This window comes from Sarcophilus harrisii, chromosome 3 (assembly GCF_902635505.1).
Source record: "Sarcophilus harrisii chromosome 3, mSarHar1.11, whole genome shotgun sequence".
In the NCBI taxonomy this organism is placed as follows: domain Eukaryota; kingdom Metazoa; phylum Chordata; class Mammalia; order Dasyuromorphia; family Dasyuridae; genus Sarcophilus; species Sarcophilus harrisii.
In genome coordinates, this window is record NC_045428.1 from 261,655,976 (window position 1) to 261,682,669 (window position 26,694).

The 26,694-nt window shown below is 32.2% G+C and overlaps 1 protein-coding gene across 2 annotated transcripts in view; it reads left to right on the forward strand.

The window, feature by feature from the left end:
• The window catches only part of TAB3 (TGF-beta activated kinase 1 (MAP3K7) binding protein 3), an 89,990-nt gene extending 64,374 nt beyond the window's left edge, over nt 1-25,616 (forward strand). The window contains exons 5-8 of one of the 2 annotated variants that reach the window (XM_003763482.4): nt 2,482-2,575; nt 6,088-6,171; nt 15,005-15,106; nt 21,284-25,616. In XM_003763482.4, the coding sequence (XP_003763530.1) occupies nt 2,482-2,575; nt 6,088-6,171; nt 15,005-15,106; nt 21,284-21,432 (429 nt within the window). In that variant the 3' untranslated portion in view covers nt 21,433-25,616. Of the gene's footprint in view, nt 1-2,481; nt 2,576-6,087; nt 6,172-15,004; nt 15,107-21,283 lie in introns of those variants that run through there. The other variant, XR_004232948.1, reaches the window with a different exon arrangement.
• Nucleotides 25,617-26,694: the final 1,078 nt, after the last annotated feature.

Sequence of the window (26,694 nt, forward strand, 5' to 3'; positions counted from 1 at the left end):
AAGATAGGTCTTTGTTATTGGAAGAAATGTAAGTTGAACATTTAAAAAATTTGATAATTTTCTAAGGGGTATCCAGCATGTTTTCCTTTTTGTGTTCAGTTTTGAACTTTACTTATTGTCCGTATTTATTATCTCTCCCAGAGAGTTGTACTGATGCTAAATTTGAACAATCAGCTGTGTATCTCAGACTAGAGAAGAGGATTCTTGATCGACTTGTTCTTTTTCAGTGTAGATCTTTAAGTTGGGAAAACAAAAACAAAAACAAAAAACAAACCTCTTTCCAGTTATTATGGGCCTGATTTTGGGGTCTTTGCAATGTTCTAGGTCTCAGTTCAGCAAGAAGTCATTCACAAATAAAAGCTTCTGGAGAATCTTAGTTTCTGTAGAGAACCTTTCTTAAATTTGAATTTTTCCCTCTTAGCAGTACATCTGGAGCTATAATGTTAGAGCCCAAATGAAGTGATTTCATTGTCTGATGATTTTTAAAATTTTTGATATAAAAATCTTCACATATCTTTTGAATTCTTTTGTTTTTTTGGTTTCTATCCAGTTTTATCTCAAATGAGTAGGATAATTTTTCCTACTTGAGTCTCTACCCAAGTTTTCTTTTTTTTTTTTTAAGTGATTTATAATCTTTTATTTTTATACCATTCATTTCCAGTTACGACTTCACCTACCACCAAGTAAATTCTCTGTTGTGACACAAAAGAGGGGTTAAGCAAATTTATTTTAACAGGGTAATATTTCATTATTAGTCCCCCAAATCTCTGCCATAAAGAGGGAGGTGCTTTATTTCTCCAGGACCAAGATAATTATTATAGTTACTCAGCATTCAACTTTAATTTAGCATTCTTTTCATTGACATAAATTATTTGTATATATTCTTCTCTTGCTTCTGCTTATTTTATTATATATCAATTTGTACATGACTTTCTATGTTTCTTTACATTAATAATATCCTTTATTTCATATTGGAACATTCATTATGTTTATGTATCAGAATTTATTCAACTATCCCCCAGTTGAAGAGCACTTGCTTTGTTTCTGATTTTTTTTATTTCTCCACTTAGCAATAATATACTTGTGGATAATAGTAATTCTTTTGAACACCATTTGTCACCTTTTACTACATATTTTTGAAAATTGACTGTTTTATGTATCTTGGATATCTGACTTTTGTTAGAAATAAAATACAAATAATTTGTCCTAACAGTTTCTCTTCTTAATTCTTTAGTCAGAGGATTTTATTTATTTATTTATTCATCTGTCTATCTATCTATTTATCTGTCTATATCTACCTATTTATTCATTTATTATTATTCATTCATCTATCTATCTATCTATTTATTTATTTTAAAATACATAGTTTTGGTTCTGTTAGTGCCATATCTCCTTTATTGCTACTTCTCTCTTCCCATTATTTACCTTGAGAGTCTCAAACAAACTTTCATTAAACATGTTATTCCTCCATTTTTTTTAATGCAGTTAATATTGCTCACAACCAATCTTCTGTTTTTAAAGAAAGAAATAAATTTGTTTAGAATTGAAATTTGTTAGGTAATATTGCTAAAATTGTCATCAGAATTAGATTAATTGAGTTAATCTGTCATTACTTTGAAAGTGGACTATGGATGAAAACATTAAAATTAAAGCTTTTTGGATTTTAAGCTCTGACTTGTTTCACTGAATACAGTATAATGTACAAAAATTAAAAATTCAAACCCCAATTCCCAAAATTTTGTTATTTAGACAAGCAATTAATAATAAGATTTAATTGTAACAAAGATATCCCACTAGAAGGTGTGAAAAATATAAGTGGGGTATAGGAGGGGGAAAAAAATCAGAAAACGAGAATAAAGGCAAAAGTTATAGATAAAATGGAAAGAAGAAAGAATGTAATGAAAGAGAAAAAGCTTTAGGATCCTGATATTGTTATCCATGTACATATTTACTTTATGTAGGTCAACAAGGTAATAAATTTTCTTAGAATTATACCAGACTCTACAAAACTGAAATTATTGGTATCATCTTTCAGCATTGTAAGCTTTATTTGATGCTTATGTTTTGTTTTAATATCAAATCATAAAGACATTTCAAAGCTGTTTTATTGTGATTTTTTGTGTAATAAAAGCAACTAAAGAAAATAAGTTTTATAAATTCTATTTATATACAGTGTATACATAATTTTTAGTAATGTTTTATTAAGTTTTAATAAGTTTCACATGTAATTCAGGAATTGTAAATTTATACACACATTGGTTCATATTAACTTTTGTTTGTGGCCATTTTATTTGTTCCAAATTGACCACTTTTTTTTTTTTTTTTTTTTTTTTAAATCTCCTTTACAAGCCCTCTTTTATAGACAGAGGCAATACCCTGAGTAAATCCCAATTAGAAATTGTTTAATATAAAGCACTAATTTAAATGTTAGGCTTGATAATTACTTTCCTACAATTGCTATTTTGGGTCCTTTCTTACTAGCCTGAGGAAATGACAAGATTGAGAAGCATGAACAGACAACTCCAGATAAATGTTGACTGTACACTGAAAGAAGTTGACCTCCTTCAATCTAGAGGTATAGACTTAATTGTTTGGTTAAAACATAAGTTATAGTGTGGTATTTTAAGATGCATAGATAATATAATGTTGATTAAAGAATTATTAAGGAGAAAAGGTTATCCATTAAAATTTTTGGTAAATAACTTTTTTTTTTAAGACCACTGACCATTTTTTTCCCCTAGAAATTACTTACTGGTGCCTCAATAGTGATTTCATTCTGAAATTCTTACCTTGAGAATTCTGTATTAAAAATAGATTTTTCACTTATCAGAATTATAGAATTTACAATTAGGAAGGACTTTTAAAGATCTTCCAGTATAGTTCTTGCAAATCATTCATTGACTATGAAAACCTAAAAAAGTTTTCTTTTGTTTAGGAATTCAACTTCTGAATAAAGTGGTTTTCTTTAAAAATCATTACAAAACTATACATCTAAGAAATGAAAATATCCATGTTTAGTTTTTTGTACCATTTTTATGTTTGATACATTTGTGACAGGAAACTCAAGCTTGCCAGTGGTATAATATATATTTTTTTATTACAAAGCATAATATTTAAATATTCAGTTTAAATATCCCCTGCAATCTAGAAAAAAATAAAACTGAAATAATTTGAAAAAAATTCATAAGTATAATGAAGCAACAATATAGGTAAAAGCAAATATGATGTTGGAAATTGAGCACCCCAATCAGGTGTATCTAAAGAAGCAATTCAAGAGTTAAGATCCACCAGTCTGAAGCATCAAAAGAATCTCTAAATATTCTATGAATTGTGTATTGCAAAAATATATATAGAAAGTGGCACCAACTTTTTATTTTTGTTTATTTTTGGGGGGTTGAGGGATGAGGGTGAAGATTTGCATGAACAAAAGAATAAAAGCTTACCCAAGTATTTGGTTAGACTTTACTAGATTTCTTTAATAGGAGAGTTAAAAATGAGAGTACTAGCTTTTAGTTAAGTAATTCAAGTAGCACATATACAACATTTTAGGCATAAATCTCTAGTTAAGAAGTCATATAATTTTTATTTTAGAATTTCCATTATGTAGGAGACCTATGAAGTCATCTAGTCCAGTCCATGCGGATTATGAATAGTCTCTGCTTTAAGACCTCCATTGTTGGGGAATTCATTGCCAACTTGAACAATCCATTCTCCTCTTGGATAGCTCTGATTTTTAAGAAAGTTCTTCCTTGTTTGAAGAAGTCTGAAGTCTGCCTCTGCAATTTCCATCCATTTCTTTTAGTTTCACCCTCTGGGGTCAAGTAAAACTAGTCTTAATTCTACTTCTACATGACAACCCTATGGATATTTGAAGACAATTCTCATGTTCTTTCTAAGTCTTCTTTTATCTAAACTAATTATTACTAATCCCTTGACATGATCTGCATGTGGCATAGTTTTGGTCACTTGGTCATCACAGACATTCTCCTCTGGATGAGCTTCATACTTGTCTGAGTCCTTCCTAAAAATGGAATTCCTAGAATTGGCATTACATTCCAGATGTCTTATCAAGACAGAATGTTAGCCTCTTTGGTTTTAGGGAAAATACATTCATTAATGCTGCCTATGATCATATTAGGTTTTTTGACTGCTATATCAACATTTGATACATATTTAGTATGTGAAAAGCTCCATTCTCTCCCCACATATATGGTAATAAACATGCTATTGAGTTGTACCAGAGACAATATGGTATAGTAAAAAGAACTTGGAGTCAAGAAAACTGAGTGTGAATTCTGCCTCAAACACTAACCATGTGACCTTGGGCAGGTCACTCAACCTTTCAGAGCCCATCTCTTCATTTGTGAAACAAAAATGGTAACATTTATACTGGGTATCTCTTAGTTGCAAGGAGAGCACTTTGAAAACCTTAAAATGTGTGTAATTGGGAGAAATATTTGTCTTCATTTTCCTTTATTTATGTAGTACAATTTTCAGTAGGATCACTTTTATTCCCTATTGAATCTTATCTTTGATTTGATCTAGTTTCACCTGTTAAGATGTTGTTAGTTCCAGTACACTTGCCCAACATACTGATTTTCTTTCCCGACTTAATGTAATCTTAAAATCTGGGAATCATGCCATTTAAGTCTTTAATTTATTGGTAAAAATACTGGCTTAGAATGATGTTTCAAGTTAGGACATTTTGCTTTTATTATTTTTAAATATTTTAATGAGCAGTCATAACAAATCACTTTCAGAAGATCTGAAAACAGGTAGAAACCTGTATAAAATTTATGAATGCCTTTGAAATTTTAAATTTATTTAAAATATTTAAAATTATTAGGTGCATTTTTTTGGACCCACTTTAAAGGGATACTTTAGTATTTAATAGTACTAAATACAAAATTTAGTACTGTAATATTTAAATTCCCTATAGATAAGGTTCAAGATTTTTTATTCTGTATAATAAGATTCTAGTTTAACTTTGGCACTATAAAAATAACTTTTCTATTATGGGGGGAAATTAAAATAGTTATTTTTAAGGTCCTTTTCTAAACTTTAGATTCATTGGTTTGCTGAAAAGCTGTACTGTTAAAAGGAATAAAATTTAGAATTAGTGCTTTGTTGGAAAAAAAGGATTTAATAAATGAACAAAGGAGTATTACGTTCTATAAAAATCAGTTTAGGAATGTAACAAAAGTGGCATGTTGTTAGATTTGTGTGCTCATGTGGATGAAAAATGTAGCTCTAGATTTCTTTAAAGTAGAACATAGAAATAATTCATATAGTAGATTAAAAAAAAAGACCTGTCATGGAATAGTTAACAATGGGCAATTATAGCTATATTGCAGATAAAAGAAAATTAGTGAATGAAGTAAATTTTAGCAGGAATAGAAATTTTTAGAGATGCTGATACCAAAATTTTTCCCCTAGGGATTGACCCTCATATTTTATTCTGTAATTCTTTCTGTGTTCCATCTGTTCATTGGTTAAATTCATTGGTAGACTTTATGTGTAACATAATTAAGACCATCAAACTTATTCTTTTCAAATTCATCTGAGTAATTAAAGATCATTACATTAAAGACAGTATATAAACTTGTTTATAATTATATATGTGGACATATATATCTTCCTTTTATTTCATTTTGTTTTACTTTTCTTAAGTCCATTAAAAAATGCAACTGTCCTCACTGGATGGTCTAATTGCCATTTCTTTTGTTGCCCAATAAGTTTGTTTATGCCTAACTAAGAAAACTAATAGAAAAGTTTCAGAATTGTTATTTTAGATAATTTAGTAAAACAAAACAAAACAAAACACAAAATTGAATTTAAAATTAAGGATTTCTTTTATTGTGTATTTTCCCAACATGAGGACAGGACTTTAAGATTGTAATGAAAAAGAGGAGGATTTGAGTCAGTAGATTGAGGTGAAGAAATCCTTTCCTAATTTTTTTAATCTCTTTTCATTTATTCCAATTTCAGGAAAATAAGCCTAACTTTCTACTTTTTTTTTTCTTGCTAGGCAATATTACAGTTAAGGGAAAATAAACCTAAATTTCTGCTTTATTTTTTTCTTGATAGGCAATTTTGATCCAAAAGCCATGAATAATTTTTATGATCACATAGAACCTGGTCCAATTGTGCCACCGAAGCCATCAAAAAAAGGTGAGTTATCAGATATCATCAAAATACATTGGGAATTTTTATACATATCTTGATTCAGTTCATCAGGCATTTATTATGCTCCTACTATGTGTAAGTCTCTGCTGATCATTGGAGATAAAGAGGATAAAATCAATCATCAGACATTTATTCAAGCAAAACAATCCTATCTTTAAGGAGTATGCAAATATCTAAGTATAGGATAACTGGAGGAGGAAAATAGTCCTAAACTGTGGTGGACATCAGAGAAAAGTTTTAGGAAAGAACGGCACATGATAGGTAATAACTGAATTGGATGGTGAAATATTGTTTTGGGGAAACAATTTGCTTTAGAATGTAGAATGTATATGAACTAAAATGGGAAAGGTGTTTTGTATTTGGGTTGTAAAAAGCCAGGCTGATAAATTGGTATTTCAGAAGTCATAGTAAGCTGATGAAAATTTTTGAGCAGGCCAATAACATGTTCTTTATCTGATCCTTACAAAGGTTAGACCTTAGTGAAAATGTGAAGGATGGATTAGAAAAAGGAAAAGTTGAAAACGGGAAAACTTTTACAGATAGACCTTGAGGGTCTGTACTGTAATGGTGGCTGTGTGAATTGAAGGAAAAGATAAGTGTCAAAGATGTTGTGTTAAGTTGAGTTTTTAAAGACTGACAAAAATTGACAACTGATATGAAGGGTAGAGGAGGGAGATTAAAGAAAGATGTGACAACTATTCTGATTCTGTTTTAGACAATTTGAATTCAAGGTATTGATGTAAGTTATGGTTAGTACTTAATTGATAAATAAGAGCTTTATTTGTTAAAGGTTATCACTAAAGACTGCTTTAAAAAATAGACATGCTGATATTGATAACTAGCAATAATGCTATGCTCTGGAAGTTTTATTTTAAGAAAGTGTTCAGATTATATATTATTATTTTCTCATTTTATTGAGTTCAAATCTGGCCTCAGATACTTACTAGCTATATCGCCCTGGAGAACTCAGTTATCCTTGTTTGTCTCAGTTTCTTCATATGCAGAAAGAGCTAAAGAAAGAGATTCTGACCCTAGTGGGGTCATGAAGAGTTGAATATGACTATACAACAACTTTTATTTTTAGAGACAAATTGCTTAATGGAATAGTATATAGAAAATAATTCTATGTTACTCACTTTACATTTAAGACATTTTGAATAAGTGAAGTTTTATAGATTCAGAATTTTCAAAGGTATGATTGCTTTAATTTTACAAAGATAGAAAATTTGATTTCTGAAGAAAAAGTACAGTAGCTGAGACATTTTTACCTTAAAAGACTATAAGGTCACTTTAAAAGACTTTATACTTGAAAAATAATTGTAGGGTGTTGTTTTTTTCAAATAAGACAATAATTTCAATATAATGGATACCAGTACAAAAAGCAATCATACTTTTATGATATTTGTTATATAATGGAAAATTTCTTTTATAGGAGGTTATAGAGAAAAACTTTTTCTGCATTTGACATGGTTTATATGTAATCTTACCAGCAGACAAAAGAATGAATTGGAAGTTTTCTTAGATTCCCTTTCACATCTGTGATTGTGTGATCTTTATTTTTGTAGGATAGAAAGTTTAAAGAGACTTTAAACATTTTTATGAAGATTCATTTCTGATTTGAAACTAAGTTTAAAATAATTTGTGTCAGTAACCATTGTCATTTAGCGGCTAACACACTGAATATTTATATACAACTGTTAACTTTTTTCTCCATTAAATTCTCAGTCAATGCTAATGCCTTACATAAATATAATTCTTGGAAATTGTTGCAGGCCAGAACTCTGAAAGGGTGTACTTGAATCTAAGACAGCAGGGTGCTTGTAGTTAAGTACCTACTAGGTACGAGATGGTGGTTCTCTAAGCACACACTTGATGAAATGTAATGATGTGGTCAGTCTAGTTGGTGTATACTTAGGGTAATGTGGTGATGTGATGTTATACAGCTGTGCATGCCCAGTGTGGTGTTGTAATGTAGTTGTGCTAGGGTATTTAAGGGAGTCCCAGAGAGAGAGGGCTCTCTCAGCCATAGCTATCTCAGCCACAGAGAAAACTTCAGGCTCCAGACTCCAGAGTCCAAACTCCATCTTTAACCAGCCACATGGTGGCTGCTTTCCTGCCTCCTTCACTTCACTCCCCCACTAAGCCCAAATGGGCTGATCCTGAGGCCCACCAAAGAGCTAGCCCAGACCTTACAGGAAATATCTTGCATATGATATTTAACTTTTTTTCCCTTGAAACCAATATTGAATTTAATATTTAGTATGCAGATTATTTGGAATATAATGTTTGTGTGTGAATTTAGAGAATACCGTAATCTGAAAAATTGAAGTTGAACATCATCGAAATGTTTAGTGGAAAAGAATAAGCTACAGTACATTATGAACAATACATTTTGTTTACTGAAGCCATATAAAGAGTGTTATTGAAGAAATATACAATCAAGAAAGAAAAAAGATCATGTAGTGAGAGAACTCCATGAACAAGCAGTTATGTACTTAGCATTCTGCTGAGGATACAAATACAAAAAATGAAATAATCCCTAGTCAAAGGGAGCTTCCATAACTGATGACTTGTATGTTTTTTTGGAATCTACAGAATATCAGTAGAACTTGAGGGAGGTTCCCAGCAAGTTAGAATAACTCTCTATGGACAGTTTATTAGAAGACATGGGTAAGAGACACAGAAAGACTGAGAAAAGAAAAAAAGAAAGACATTAAGAAAGACTGAGTTGGAATTAGTATCTTTGGAAGGCATACCACATTGTACATTGTTAGAATCATAGATTCTTTGGAGTATTAATGTTTATCATTTTTTAGCAATTCAAGCTATATTAGCCACTGTTGCTTGTAATGATAGAATTGGTATTTTAATACTTAATGAATCCTTTGAGGTATTGATTTCTATTATGGGTATTCTCTTCAATAATACATAGTAACTGATGATGATGGTACTAGCTAGTATTTATATGACTCTAAAATTTATAAAGCACTTTACAAGTGCTTTACAAATATTTTCAGTATTGATTGAAATATACAATAGGCAGTTTTCATCAGTTTCTGTAGTCAACACAATTGAGTACCTAATGGTAGCATTCTGTTGATAAACATCTGTTTTACCTAAGCTAATACTGGGATACCAGCCAAAGCAGATCAGTGTTTAGTCAGTTCACTTGCTGAGATCTGCCAGAGTTCATAAGCCATAGATCTTTGCTAATCCAAGAAGAACTGCCTCCAAATAACAATGAAACATCAGCATTTAGTGGAGTATTTTAGAAAATGATTAAGCAGGAAAGACATAAATCTTATAACAACCTTTCCTAATAAAAAGTATTCAATTTTGGTTAAAAATTGGTTATAGTATTTTTAAATGTACATATTGGTTAACATTGCCATGGACGGACTGTTTGTTTCATCTGTATTTAAAATAGACTACTGATTTCAGGGAGCATTATAAGATATTTAATATTTGAATTTACCTAAGAATCTAACAAGTTTAACCTAGGAAGAATGCCATGTGAATTTGAGTTTATTGATATTTTGTTGGGAAACCTGTTAAGAATTGCCCTATTTAAAAGTATGCAGTGAAGCAATGATATAATAAGAATAGCTGCAGGCATATAAATTTATTTTCCATAATGTCTACTCTTGATTATTTAGAGGTAGGCTATCCAATTTGGATATTCTTTAGTCTCCTTTTATTCCTTTTTTCCTCATTTGGATATTTTAGTACTCATTAGCATCTTAATAGCTGTAATCATAGCTAACATTTATATAGTACCTACAATGTGCCGGACACAAGTGCTAAGTGCTTTATAAATATAATTTCATTTGAGTTTTCATAACAGCCCTGGAGATTGGTACTATTATTATCATCTCTGCTTTACAGTTGAAGAAACTGAGGCAAATAGAGGGTAAGTGGGTTACTCAAATTCACACAACTAGTGGCTGAGGCCAGATTAGAACTGAGGCCATTCTGATTCTAGGTCCAGCACTCTATCCACTGTGCCATCGCCTCTGACCCTTATAAAGGGTAGTAAGAAAAGAAACGAAGGCAAAACTCAAACCATTCAGTCTGTTACTTGTTAGGAACTCCAGTAAAAGATTTGAGAATGAAAATAAGGAGGAGTTAACTTTTTTTTTTAATTCAAATTTGTTTTCAAAGTTCTTCTTGTCTCAGCTTTGAACAATTAACCCTAAACAGTTTTCAGAATTCTTCATCTGTTCTGGATTTTTAACAGCAAATTCTCTACATTCAGCCTCCCATCAAACAAGCTGCCATTAGAAGGGGTTTATTGCCCTAATTCTCTGTGTAATTTACCAATCCTTAGGACCAATGTGTTCCTCCAAAGTCGTCATTCTCTTCTGGGCATCTCTCATCCATGAGAATATAGTACTATGAGAGACTTGTTGTTTTTGTATTGTATCTCTCTGTCATTCAACACAGTGGTTGGCTGATACAGAAACACTTAGTAAATGATTTTTTTATTCATTCTCTATAGATCCAATGTAGACATCATACAGAACTTGGTAGGGATTGAATTTAAGAGATGTATTGAAGGAATAAAGACTTTATGACATTATATTTAGGGAGTAAAAGATATAAATTCAAATAGTGCTGTAAGGTTTCTAAACTGTGAACCTGTGATAATGGTGTCATAGTAGTGGGAAAGTAGAGAAGGAACAGTTTTTTGGTGGGGAAGGATTTGATAAGTTTGGATATGTAGAGTTTGGAGAGAGTCACATCTCCATGTGAAATTATTTACAAGCATTTAAAAATAAAAGATTGAAGTTCAAATGTGCATTAGAGGCTTTGAAATTCTTCACTTGAGGATTGTTGTAATTCTTAAATTGATAGGCCTTTCAAGGGAGGTAGTGTTGAGAGGAAAGTAAGCACCAAGAAGAGTCCCCAAACAGTCCCAAGGAGTGACCATGTTTTGGAGGGAAAATGTACTAGAAAAAGGAAGGTTTAGAGAGTGAAAAAAGTAAAGATACATTGGAATAAAGAGAAATGAAACTTAAGCAGAAAGGATTATTGTTAGTAACATACTGCAGAGACTCCAATGTAAAATGAAGACTGAATAATCCTTAAAATTGGTAAGAAATATTCATGAATAGCCTTCAAGAGAATACTTTAAAATAAGGTAATTGGAAGAGAAGTTAGGTGGAGTATGGGGTGAGATGGGGTAGGGGGGAACAGATAAAGAAAGAGGAAGAAATAAAGCCATATTCCAGACCTTTTGACCTAGTTCAAAGGAGGTAACATCTGGTGCTTTGTAAAGCTTTAAACATCGATATACAATTGTTTTTATCCTTATATTTCTCAGTGAAACAGTTCAGGAAACTCAGGGCATAGGACAACAGACAAGTGTACTCATATTCCTCCTCCAAACTGTTTCGCTAATACAGTGATTTATTCCTATTAGATCTTTGAGAAGCAGCAATTGTCCTTTCTGGTGGTGCTGCATATGGCACAAGAATATAATAAACTAGGTATAATTGTGGTTATAATTCAGTATAATTAAGGCTTATGATTTTATCAGGCCAATCATTCTTTGGAATCTGCTGTTTACCCTAACTCTTAAACATGGTCCTTTAAATTCTTATAAAAAAATTAATTATGAGTATGTTCTCTGAGTTGGGGCATCCTTTGAATACCAATTGAAATAGGTAGTGTAAGTTTACAGTCAAGATCTTTGTCACTGGAAGAATTTAGCAGTAGCTGAAGGATTCCTTATCAGAGATGTTTTATGGGGATTCATATATCCAATAGAAGTTGGATAGATCATCTCTCTGGTTCCTTTTATTACTAGTAATCTTTCTTGTCTTCTACATATAATTAATGTATGCCCAAGTCTCATCATCATTAAAAAATAAACAAAAAATCTTTATTGGCCCTTATCCCCTTTAAGTTCTCTCTCTCTCCCCTCCTCGTTTCCCCTCTTTCTCCTCCTCCCTCCCCCCTTTTTTTCAGCCAATCTTCTGTTAAAAAATGATCTACATTTATTTCCTACATTTCTTACCTTATAACTTCCATCATTCAACAAAAATGACTATTTTCAAAGTTAACAGTGATCTCAGTTGCCACATCTAATGGACTTTTTGTCATCTTTACAGGGTGTTTTTCAATTCTGTTACATTTGGTGACACTATCTGATTATTTTTCTATCAGTCTAATGTCAGTCCCCCTTTTGGCCTTATTTATCCATATCTCTTCTCTGTCCTCTCTTCCTTGGTGATGGCATTACCTCTCTTGTGTTTAATTATTGTTACTGTGTGATAATGACTCAGATTTAATCCAGATCTTTTCCTTAAGCACCAACCTTACATCACTAATTTTCACATTGTATATTTCACATTAGATGACCATGAGACAACCAAACTCATCAATTTTTCTTCTCCCCAACTCCATCCCGTTATTAAACTTTCTTATTTCTACTGAAGGTACCCTCTTCTTATATAGTTTAGGTTTATAACCTAGACATTTTCCCTTTAAACACCAATGTTACTACTGCTAAATGACCTTGGAGTTAAAAAGATGATGTTCAACTGATAGTCCCTTCTAAAGGATTATACAGAGCGTAGGACAACTTACACCTAGGGAATGAAAAAAACAACAAGCACATATTACTCATTTTATAATCAAAGCTGATTTTAATAAAGATTGTTTTAGACATGCTATATTATCAGTTAGACTATGAGTTCCTTGAAAATAGGGATTGTTTTGTTTTTTCTCTTTTTTCTATATTCCTGGTACTTAGTATATTGCACATAAGAGGTACTTAATAAAAGTTTGTTAATTACATATGTATTATTAATATATATATATATATATGTGTGTGTGTATGTGTGTATATATATATATATATATATATATATATACACACATACACACACACATAAATATATAAATAGAATTGAAAGATTTGGTGAAAATGACATATACAACCTAAAAGAAATGTTGTACAAGAACTTAAATTTATCAATATTAAGTACCTAAGATGTTTTAGACATTGCAATTAAGTGCTGGGGTTACAAAAACAAAAAGCTCCTTCTTTCCCTCATGCTTACGTGTATTAACCTACCTCTTTGTGTGTGTGTGTGTGTGTGTCTGTGTGTGAATTAAGATATATATATCTATAGATTAAAAAACACAATTTTTGAGATGGGGAAGGAGAATACTAGTAGCTGAAGGGATCAGGAAAGACTTTAGAGGGTGACATAGATGGTAAGGTGGGGATTTATTATATGCATGGGGTGATAGTGATATAGACTGAGAGATGGAGTATTACATATGAAGAATTGCAGAAAGGTCTGCCTGGGTAGGAAATTTGAAGGAACATTTAAGTTATATCTTCACTCTACAGATGAAAAAAAAAAAAACAGGCTCAAAAGTGAACTTGGATCTTTTTTGTTCCAAGTCCAGTACATCGTACTTTGCCATAGTGAGTCCATGTTACAAAGTTTTATAAAAGTCAAATGGAGGGGTTAATTTTTGATTCTAAAAGCAATCCATTTTACATCCCAAATACTCATGGTCTCTTGACTAGTCATAAATTCTCTTTTCCATAGATCTGACAGGCAAACCATTCCATATTACCCTAATTTGCATATGGCATCATCATTTATATCTAAATCATATATCTATTTTTACTGTATTTTGGTATATGGTATGAGATATGAGTCTACACCTAGTTGCTGCCAAGTTACTTTCTAGTTTTCCCAGCAGTTTTGTCAGATAGTGAGTTCTTACTCCAAAAGCTTGGATCTTTGGATTTGTCCAACACCAGATTCTAGTAGTTGTTTATTAATGTGGTGTTGTTGATGTTTATTTCCATAATTTCTGACTCTTTGTGACCTCATTTGGGGTTTTCTTGGCAAAGGTACTATAGTACTTTATCCTTTCCATCTCCACCTCATTTTATAGATGAGGAAACTAAGAAATGGGGTTAATTGATTTGTGTATGGTTGCATATTTAGGAAGTGACTGAGGATAGATTTGAATTTAGGAAGATGAGTATTCCTGACTTCAGGATTACCACTCTGTTTCTTGAAACAACTTAGCTGCTCACTGTGTATTGTGTACCTAATGTATTCTACTGATCTACCACTCTGTTTTTTAGCCCCTGCCAGATTGTTTTGATGATTACTGCTTTGTAGGAGCTTTGTGTGAAATCTGCTACAGCTAAGTCTGCTTCCTTCACATTTTTTTTTTAATATTGATTCCCTTGATATTCTTCACATTTTGTTTTTCCATATTTTCTTTTCTAGCTGTATAAAATAGTTTTTGGTAGTTTGATTAGTATGGTAATGAATGAGTAAATTAATTTAGGTAGATTAATCTTAGTATCATATTTGCCTATTTTCACAATATGACAGTCCATCTCCTGTCTTTGCCGTACTCTTGATAGTCCAACATCCGTGGAGTGCTTTTTTTCCTAACATCTATCTTAGAGAATCCTTGGTTTCCATTAAGACTCTCTCACGTCTGAATTTTCTTCATTGTAAAAGGTCTTTTCTGGTCCTCACAACTGCTACTGCCTTTCTTTGTAAGACTATCTTCTTCCTCATCTATATGTATCATTTCTGTATGTGTTGTTTCCCCCTTTAGAATATAATCTTCTTGAGGTTAGGGAGTTTTGCTTTGTCTTGGATCCCTTACACTTAACTCAGTGCTGGGTGTATAATAAGCACTTAATCAATGCTTGTTAATTTATTAGATAAATAGAACCAGTATACATAAAAATAGTACTACATAATTATTGTAGAATTTATTCCTCTACGTAATGTTCTGTTCTGGGATTTTAATTTGTTTTGTGCAGAGATTTCAGATCCCTGTACGACAGAGAGAAAAGCCAGAAGAATCAGTGTGACCTCCAAAGTACAGTTGGATCCCCTTGATTCCCAAGTCACTACTGCTGATGGTAAGTATCTTTGTACAAATAATGACACTATAAAATTTCATGAAAATTGTATCCCCAAGGTGAACTTTTTCAATTTAGTCTTTTAAAAGCATAATCTACTTTGAAATCCTATAATTTTATGAAAGTAGAACTACTCTAGTTTTCTTTTAAATAGATACCATTATATATGAAAGTTTTTTATTTTTGCTTTCTTTTGTGTTGAAACATTTATGCTCTGTTGATTGTGTTTCTCTGATGCCACAGGAAGTTATCCTGGATTCCCAAGGTTGCCCCAGTGGCTGTAGCAGGTATTAATGTCAAGATAAAAGACTTAAAAGGCTGGAAGAAAAATCATTCCATAATATATTTGGTCATCTCTTTCTTATAGTGGAGAATGAACAAAAAGACCACTGGGAAGTAATTACATCTAATTAGTTGCAGAGGATGAGGAAAAAAAAAAAATTTAGGGAAAGAAATTCATCCAAATCCTCTAAAGCAAGTGGATACATACATTGTCATTTGTTTTGATAGTATGGAAATCTTTGGTTGAAAAAATTGATGGATCAGGTATCTCAGAGTTAAGAACATAGGAAGCCAAAGGATGACAGGCTATTTGGAAAGCTCAGGAAGGAAGCCATAGTGCCCTTCACCCAGAAAATGACAAACAGTATCATTAAAAATGAAATGTGTGTATCCTATTGGATAACAAAAGACTGAATTTTTTTGAATCAAATGTCCATAGGCTTTTCCACAATTGACTAGGCAGAAACTACAAAAGACAAAGTCAAGAACAAATTGAAGAAAGAGAAAAAAAGTATCTTGGGAAGATTGGGGTAAGTTAGAGATTTCCTAGGGTCAGTTCTTTGCTCACACCACCAGAATAATTAAAGTAAAAAGCTCCCCAAAGGTAGATAACTCTACAAGGACAAAAAAGAGTAAGTGAAAGATTGAAGAAAAGATAATTATGACTGAAAAGATAATTGAATGCCAACTCAGGTGCCAACTCAGATGCTCATACCACACTCCTAACCTCTTTCTACTGTAGGGCAATCCTATAATTCTTAGTTTAAGGTGTTCAGTATTTTTTAATTCAACTTTTAGCAGAGTCTTAGTGTACTTAGCATAAGACGAGTTGAAGCCAAGAATCAAATCACCCCTTAAGTTTAAGAAAGAAATGGGATAACAAGATTAAAAGGGAAGTACAAAAGTACAAAACTGGGGTTACAGCCAGTGTTTCTGATAAGTCTTATTTCTAAAATAAAGAACTGTGTCAAATTTATAAGAATACATATCATTCCCTAATTGATATGAACAAAAGATATGAACAGTTTTCAGATGAAGAAATTAAACTCCTTTATAGTCATATGAAAAAAATACCCTTAAATCACTATTGATTAGAGAAATGCAAATTAAAACAACTCTGAGGTACAATCTCACACCTCTCAGATTGGCTAAGATGACAGGAAAAGATAATGACAAATGTTGGAGGGGATGTAGAAAAACTGGGATATTGATATATTGTTGATGATATTATGAAATGATCTAATCATTCTGAAAAGTGATCTGGAACTATGCCCAAAGACCTATAAAACCATGCATACCCTATGACCCAGCAGCGCCACTATTGAGTCTGTATCGCAGGAAAATCATTAAGAAGGGAAAAGGACCCACATTTGAAAAAATGTTTGTAGCACTCTTTTTGTGGTAGCAAAGAATTGGAAAATGAGTAGATGTCAATCAATTGGGGACTGGCTGAATAAGTTGTGGTACATGAAGGTAATGGAATATTATCATTTTGTAAAAAATTATGAACAAGCTGCTTTTAGAAAGGCCTGGAAAGATGTACACAAACTGATGCTGAGCAAAACAAGCAGAACCAGGAATACGTTGTACATAATAGCAAAAATGTTCAATGATCAACTCTGAAAGACTTGGTTCTTCTCACTGGTTTAGTGATCCAAAGAAATCCCAGTGGACTTTGGACAGAAAACGCCATCTGCATTCAGATAAAGAACTATGGAGATTGAATGTAAAGTAACACATACTATATTCACTTCTTTTTTTATGTTTTTTTTTTTCTCTCCCATAGTTTTTTCCTTTTGCTCTGATTTTTCTCTCCCAATATGATTCATAAAGCAATGTATATTAAAAATATGTAAACTAAGTGGAAGGAAAAAAAAAGAAAAAGGAAAAAACGAGATAGCTATGGAACTATAGGGAATCTTTGGGTCAAAAGTAAAGCACTAATTAAAATTAATACAACAAAAGTAGAAGTAAGAAGTCAGTAAGAGGAGTGAGGAAGAGAGGAGAGACCCAATTTCTCAGATTACTTCTTAGCACTATTCTAAGGAATATTCTTGAAATACCCTCACAACTTGCCTCCATTTCCTAACTTAGGGACTGAAGAAAGATAGTTTCAGAGAGAACAGTAGAGCCCAGAAGAATGGGATTAGTAAAGTTGGAGAATAATTCCAGTTTTTGAAATCTCCCTGAAGTATTGTATCAACTAGAAATCTTCCCCTCTAAGAAAAACAGACTTTATCTATTATCTCTGTTTAGTCTGAGAGAACAAGCATCAAGCAAGAGAAGGGGCACAAAAATATGTCTTACAATATAATTCCACTATTCCATGAACTAGTAGCTCCTAGTTGCCTTTAGAAGCAACTATTACTTTATTCTTTAAATATTTACATCTTTCTATAGATTTTATAGCATAAATAATAATTAGCATAGTAATATATAAAATGTATAAATAAGCTTATACATATGAATGGGTACTCAAATTTTATTTTTTTACTGATAATGTTCAATCAAAAATTTGGAGTAGCTACCAAGATAAACATTTACAGTAAAGAGAAGCTGAGACATAAAATTTTGAGCATGATGAGTTTGTTAGCAAGACTACAATTGCCAATAAATGGGATCCAATCCTCATTAGCCAGGAATGCATCTAAGGATGGAGGAAAGCTTACATTTGACTTGACTCAGAGGATTTTGAGAACTCACAGTGATGGGGGGAAAAAAAAAAATCTAGGTTTGACTAACATTCTCTGGAAAATCTCATGGTGGGCAAACATCATGTGATCAAGTTGACTTACATCCCTCCATGATCAGGACAAGCTAACAGATTTTGAATCCCTTGTGGTCATGCCCACAGGAACAAGGAAGTTAAACTTGCATAATCTCAGCCATTAAGACTTATATAATCAAGTTCAAGTCTGATCCATTGGTACTCATTAGGTATAATTCCCAATCAGTAATAAATAATACAAAAGAAAATGGGGTTTCAATTTTTAATTTCAGTTTTAGAATTTGGCAGGCAGTTAGATGGGCAGCCCATTGGTTAATCTGTAAATATATGTTATCTTGGGCATATGAACCGAGCTGGGACCTAAACTGAATAGGAAAAAAATGAATTGTTTTTTAACTTTTTACTTCTAAAAGTCCCTTAACACAAAAATTGTGGTTTTTTTTTAATTCATCTTATCAACAAGCATTTATCAAGTTATTACTATACAAAGAATGATATAATTACTCTCAAGGAACTTCCATTTCAACATTCCAAGGCCGCATGTCAATATTGTATTTAGTAAATACAAACAAATGTAAGTAATGTTAATGAAAGCTTGGGAGAAAGGATTTTTAGCATTTAGGCATATGAGATAAGGAAATGGAAAAGATTCTACTTGAACTGCATTTTGAAGGAAGAAAGGTGAAGATAAAGATAAAAATATTCCAGACATGAGGAATGTTAGTTAATGCATAGTCAATGCAAAGATAGGAAAGAAGGCTAAGGTGGCTGGCTATGTTTCATAGTTCGAGAGGGAGACTCAAGTCAACTAAAATTAATTGTCTATTATGTGCCTGGCACTAGCAAAGATCTGATGATACAAAGGCAAAAATCCCAGTCCTTCCTTCTCTCAAGGAGCTCAAAGTCTATAGGGGGAGATCACATGTAAATGATTATGTATAAACAAAATATATATAAGATAAATTATAGATAATCTAAAACAAAAGGTCCTAAAAATTAATGAGGATTGATTGGGAAAGGATCCTTATAGAAGATAGGACTTTAGACTTCAAAGAAGCCAAGGAAGAACACTCTAGGCATGGGGCATAGCCAATGAAAATGCTTGGATTTGGACAGAATCATGTTTAAGGAGCCATCAGGGAGGCCACTGTCACTGAATTGTAGCAAACATAAAAAACTGTAAGACAAGAAAACTGGAAATACAGAAGAGGCCAGAGGGCAAAAGGCTTTGGACAAACAAGATTTTATATTTGATTTCTGGAGATAATAGGGAGCTTACAAGAGTTTATTGAATAGTGAGATGATCAGACTTGAAGGAAAATCACTTTGAAACAGAGTGGATGGATTGAATTGAGATTAAGTGGTTATTGTAGTAGTTTAGGCATAAGATGATGAGGACCTGTACCATGGTCATATCATTGTCAGGCATATTTTTAAAAAAATATTCATTGCAGCATTCTTTATAACAAAATTCTGAAATAACCCCAGTAATTGGGAAATTAATTAACAGATAGTAAACAGATAACTATTGCAGCATGAGAAACAATAAATAGGAAGAATTCAGAGAAACTTGAGAGGATATATATGAAGAGTTACAAGGTTCAGAAAGGAGAACCAGAACTAGAAAACAGGACAGGTGATTATTGCAAAGAAAAGGAATACAACATGGTATCAAATTACTGATCTGTCTTACAATCATCTTTTAAAAAAAAGATAAATGACAAAAATGGAAAGGGACACATAAGCTGTTCTAATCACTTTTTATAAAAGTTGTTTTACTTTTCAGGAAATTTGTTGTAGTGGAAGGAATTTGTATGTATGTATATTGGAATATTTATGTCAAAATATGTCAATAATTGTTTAAAGATTCTTTTAACTTTAAAGGGTGACATTTCCTGACCTTGTGCCCAGTTGTGGAATGGTTAATATTTGTAGGCCTCTAGCTTTATTCTTTCTTGTAACAGTACAAGTAACTTGTAAATGGAGATGCGGTAATCCTAAATCATTGGTGTGGAGACTTAGAGAGCACAATAATTATATGCCATCTATAGCATGCTTTCATCATAATGTTTTAATGAAAGGCAGTGAGAATAGTGTCAGTTATGAAACAGATCACTACAAATAGAACATAGTTCTGATAGGACACCTGGGTTTGGATACCACCTCTGATAGTTATTTGTTCTCTAGCCAAGTCACTTGTCTTCCCTGAGTGTTGGTTTCTACATCTCTAAAATGAGGAGGGTTGGACTTGGTGGTTTCTGAGTTCCCTTCTAGCCTAGATCTAAGATCCTTTTTCAATTGATTTTAGGAAATTTGTGAAAAAGATGATTTTATTAGTATTAGCTTCATTTTATAGCTAAGGAAACTGCAGCTCTGGGGAGGTGTGACTTAATGCTATTAATTTAGAGCTAGAACAAGGTTCCTACACTTCTGATCTTGATGCAGGTCTTCTCCATCCATAATATCATGATCCTCTTATGAACCTGTTATTGTATTAGATTCTGCAAGGGTTCTAGAAAAAAACTTGCCTGTGCTTAAGGATTTAGTAGTCTTAGTGAAAGCAAGCATTTGGATTTAGACACATGCAGAATTTACATGCATGGAGCTATACAGTAAGCATAAGAATCAATTATGTGGAATCAACTCTGTACTTTATTTAAGTTCAAAGTTGAGGAAATTAAATGTGGAAAAAAATGTAGATATTAAAATTTTTTTTAAATTAAAAATGTGGGATGTTTATTTCATTATTTCTTTCACTTTGATCAGTATTCTCAACTATCAGAGATATCTGAAGTATCATCTTAGGCCCATCAAATTAGCAAAGATAGTAAAATATGGACAAAATTTAATGTTAGGTAAACAATTACATTTTGAGTTCTCCTAACTATATATATATATATATATATATATATATATATATAATATATATATATAATAATTTTTTTTTTTTTTTTTTTTTTAGATATTTATTTCCATTTCCTAATGTGGGATAGGGTGGGGGAAGTAGTTCCAGAAAAGTGAAAATAGATGTATACAAATTCTTAGCTTACTTTCCCCCAAAAAACCCCTACCACATAGTTGGCCTCTGGTTCCATGTTGCATTTCTCCCAGCATAGTAGTATTTGCTAATGAGGAAAAGGTCTATTCTTTTGCCTTTTCTTCCCTAGAACATCCAAACAGCTCCAAACAGACTCCAAGGACCCAACCACAAGATGAAGACTTTGAGGGAGCTCCGTGGAATTGTGAGAGTTGCACCTTTCTGAATCACCCAGCATTAAATCGCTGTGAGCAGTGTGAGATGCCCCGGTATACTTGAATCAAGAAGAAGCTGTTGAGGCTGAGAGTGGAATTCTGAGCACCAACAGAGGAAAAGAAAACCTGGGGACTCTTTCCAACCATCTGACCAGTGTTTTCCTTTCCAATTTCCAAGGGGAAGGAGATTTGAAATAGTATCCACTTGTCTACCACACTAAAGAAAAAAAATGAGGGGGGATGTTTTTCTTTCTTAACCACATTGTGTGCTAAGTTGAAGGGATACTTGAAACCAGGAAAGGATTCACTCCTCAAAGAATGTATACAGGAAAGCCAAGAGCTACTCCTGTTTAATCCCAATGGCTATATTTACTGCTCAGTGGCCCTTATTTCTTAAACTTAGAACTTTGAGTCACAGTGCAAACTGTTACAGTTATTCAGACAAACTGTGACATGCTAGTGCAGACTCACCTGATCACAGCGTGCTGGAAAAGAACGCTTCCCTGCTCTGCCACTTTGTATCCTGCTGAAAAAGAAGTCAGAAAAAGGCAACCAGATTATTTTACGTGCAGAGTAATCAGAGGGTGTTTGTAATTGCTGCTTTCTTCAGGGGTAATTTCAATCTCTACACACACACACACACACACACGCGCGCGCACACACGCACAAATACACGTCAGGACATAGGCATGAGCCTTATTTTACTGAAGGTACAATCAGAGGTGGTAAAGTCCCTTTTGCTTGTACAGCATTCATTAAGCTGTATCAACACTGGTAACTAACAGAGACCTAATTATGCCACATAATGGATAAAAAAAAAAAAAGTTACTGCATGCTTTTATTAGGCTGTTGTGTTTTTACAGCTAACACGTCCCCATTAAGTCTGCTTTTATATGTGACACTCATCAGACTGTGCTTTGCTAATAGTACAGTGAATGGATGCCAAATGCAGACCAGTTCCAGATTCCATTCGGAATACTTGAGCTCAGCTGTGGTTATGTATGAGAAGTGTTGGCACCCTGTTACTTAGGCCTTTTCTCAGCTTCCAATTTTGTGAAGAATTCATGATGTTTACAGCACAGATAGTACTTTGTGCCACAATCCTGATTTAGCTGAAATATAATCAATGTTAGCGATAAAGGTTTATTTGCACACTGTTAATAAACCAGCGTGTTGGAAATTGCATATGGCTAATCTCAAAAAGTTATCCATTGCATTTTGGGGAGATTAAGGGACAAAGGATTGGTCAGAAAATGTTATTAGTAGGATAATGAATACAGAGAACTTTTCAAACTAAATCAAACTAATATAGCTATGGAGTTGATATCTTTTTTTCAGAGGTAATATTAATTATTCATGTAATCTAAATAGCTATATTAAAGCACTCCCAAATTTATGAAACCCCACCAGCTTTGGAGTGTGGGTAAATGAATGTAAGGTAAAGATCGTATAGAATGGACTAAGATATTACCATTGATGGAAAATTAGGTATAAAGGATTTTATTATGCCACTTTGTATAGTTTAAAGAAGAAATATTTTCTCTCCCACAGATGCCATTTTTGTATTTTACATCAGGATAGGATTCTATAATCTTTGCTCATATTGATGAATTAAGACAGCCGTAAAGTTAGCAGATCTGCTATTACTACAGAGATATCAATTGTATATTCTGATTGGGAAAATTGATCTCTAGCAGATTTTAAGCAAGCTGCACTAATAAATACAATAAAACCAAAGGCTGATGTCAGAGCTCTTAAATAGTTTTCTGTCAATGACCCAATCAAAGTCCATCAAAATTCTAATGATTTCATATTTTGACACAACCTCAAAGGTATTTTTCTCATATATGGAATAACATGGAATGTTATGGAATAACCTATAACATATCAGTTTGTTTTACAGAATAATCATTTTAAGTATATAATTGTGGAATCACACTGATTAAAAACATCTCTACCACATCTGTGATAAAACTGTGAAAGTAGTGGTAAGAAAGCAGATGAGTGTAAAATCAAATTATTGACAACACTTTTTCAAAGGATTCTGTAAGCACTGGTATCTATTAATCTTGTGTTTTCAGCTGTCATGTATCAATGCTGTTGTTTCTGTGTACCAATGCCTTTGCCTTCCTATGGTTTCACATCTTGTGTATTGTTGGTCATCCTTTTAAAAAAAAATTATGGGGAAAATACTGCTTGGTGTTACTCCAGCTAAAATTTCACCAATAATTATATTGGCATTATAGAGTGACAGCAGCCAAATTGACCTTTATTGATTATTCAGCTGAGAATGAAAGTAGCATGTTTGAAAATATTGTGATATTTTATTAAGACCCTATAAAACTGGCTTTTAAAAAATTTTGCATGAAATGCATCAAAGTAAATACATTGTTACCATACAATAGATGCATGGTTACTGATTCTTGATGATATTTCTAGTCAATCATAGGTTTCACCTGCCAGGGGAAATGAAAAAAAAAAAAAAAGATGTCTGGATAGTTATTTAGAATGGATATAAAAGAAATAGAGGTTAATTTTAAGGAGATTTTTGTGTATGCTAATTTTCTGACTGCAAGAAATATTCTGGTATAGATTATTTTTAAAAAAAGTGAAACTTTGCCACTGATAGACTAGATTTGCTTAAATGTTTAGTGTGTAAAGAACGTGTGCTTGTGTCCATTTTAAGCATTAAGTTACCAAAATTTAAGAAGTGGGCGACACCTTTGAAAATGAGAATCTTGGTAATATTGGCATAGATGAACAATGGCATATAATTGAAAGTTACGTTAACTCCAGTCCAGCCTGGGAGATAATGTGCTGATGCTGTTTTAGTTAGTCAGTGTACTATTGGATTCTAATAACAGCATTTTTGTTAACATGCTAGTAGGTTGATACATATACAGCAGAACATAAATTTTTATGACATTTCACTAAACTGATAAGCTTTTAAAAATTTATATTTAACTATCTTGAATTATGGAATAGTTCTCTAAAATTTTAATTCAAAATAGAGGAACAAAAGTCCTTCCAAGCACCCTAAAATGCATTGAATTGATATTGTTAACTCTGATGGAAGAGTCAGAGGACTGGGGAAGGGGGTGGAGGCTGGTTGGTAAAGGAAGCTGAAGAAAATGCATTTGTAAAACAGTAGTCTTAGAGCAGCAGATTAATGATGGTAGGGAGAGGAGTGGTGCTATTATGTTAGTATTTTCCCACAAAATGGTAAGTGTGATGAGCAGTGTAATATTTTTAAAGAGCTGGTCTCAATATTAGTACTTTTTGATTATTATTAAAAATAAATCAGTGTCTCAGTAAATTTTGTTATTTCTTTATGTCACAGTTATCTGGATCTCATGTTCAGTCTTTCTGTGGCAACAATTATACATAGGATTTTCAAAGCAAATTATAAATTCCTTTTGAAATGAATAAATATGAATAAGGAAAGTAAAAAAGGTAAAAATTATGTTTAAATATTTTAGAAAAATTGGTCTTTTAAAAAAAAAAAAAAAAAGTCAGTGGTATACCCTGGAATGTGAAAATGTCTTTTCCTAGTTAAAGGTTCAAATATTTTAATTTTACCAGTGTTAATAATGAAATGACTTCATGCCACAGTGATTGTGTGTGTCACACATATACACACACACACATGCACACATACACATATGTAAATGTATATCTTCAGAAAACTAGAAGTAAAAAGTGTACTTTGCAAAACCGGAATAATTGGGCACTGACTGTTGCATCACTACTGTATCTTATGGAAAGATTAAACAGTATTTTCCTATTTTTAATTTTGATGGCATTTTCCACATTCACCAGAGGTACATTTTCAGTATTTACATCCTCAAATATTAATAAACGTAGACTTTGCATGACTTGAGCCTTCAAAGGTCAATGGGATTATGACATTGGTTAATTTTAATTTTTCAAAGCCATGAAAAGTTTTTTTAAAAGCTGAGCATTTCTAAATTTTTATTTATGATGATATCAATAATGTACCTAATCCACATTTCCCTATTGTAACAGGATTGATCACAATTTTTTCATTAAAAGAGCATAAGAGCTTAATAAATCTTGTAAATATGGTGTCTCTATTTTAGATTTCTGTGTACGCTGTGAATGAAATTATTTTGAGATGAAATTGTACAAAGGCATTAAAAGGCTATGCATGCATCGTACCTCCAACCAGTACAATTTTGGAGAGCTGCAGATTCCTGCAAAATAAATTAATAAACTAAGAAAACACTACATTCTGTTATCTCTTTCTGTGTGGAGTTGAATATGACTAAGTGTAGATTATTTTTAGTTTCTGTATTCATATTTTTATTCTGAAAAGCACTTCAATACATTAACATACTCGTTATACTTAATTGCAATAGAAAAAAGATCAACACAACTGTCATATTTTAAATTCATTGCTTTTTAAAAATTAGTAAGCATATAAAAATAAGCTTGCATGCCAACAGAAAGTTTATGTGAATCAGAGCATGATATTGTCTTTATTTCTGTGAAGCTTTTTATTCTACACTTCAACAGTTTTTATTTAATATGTAAAAAGGTGAAGATTACTGCTTTTGTTTTAAGAGATAATCCAAGGATTTATAGTTAATTTTGAAAAACAAAGGAATCTTATATACACACTATCCACAGGTCAGTCCTTAGTCTACTTTTGCTAGGCTTGCTTCTGGAGTAAATATAATATTAATTTGAAATGTTGAACTTTGTTGTAATTGAGAATGTAGGAATAAAATGCAAATAAGGCTCAGTAAAAGGTTCTTTCCCCTTTTTATCCATTCAGAAAATAATCCTATTAACCCTCGTTGCTTTTTAATTAGAAAGTATATTATTTTCAGAACTAGAGGTTTTTTGTTTTTGTTTTTTTTTGCTAGTGGTTCTTAGATCTTTCTTTTTGTATTCTTGAAATACTTAGATGACCAGTATAATCATGTATTTTATTTGTAATCTCAGCATACATTCACATGATTTTATTTTCATGATTGATCAAGTCATCCTTTGAGATTTTGAGGGAATTAGAAAACTGTGATAATATCTTTTGTTTGAACTACATTCTCAGTATATTTGTAGACTAATTGAATACTGTAGAAAATTCAAATAGGGTTTCTCTTTGTAAATTTTATGACTTTCAGGGTGGGTTTTAATTTGGAAAGTGGGGGAGTTTTTCCATTAAGTGAAAGTTATTTTCCATTGCCTAAGCATACACAGAGTAGATGATTTGGATGCAGTTAATTTATAGTGGAAATAGTTAATTTTGAATTTAAAAAAAATATATATATATATATATATATATATGTTCATCTTGAGTTGC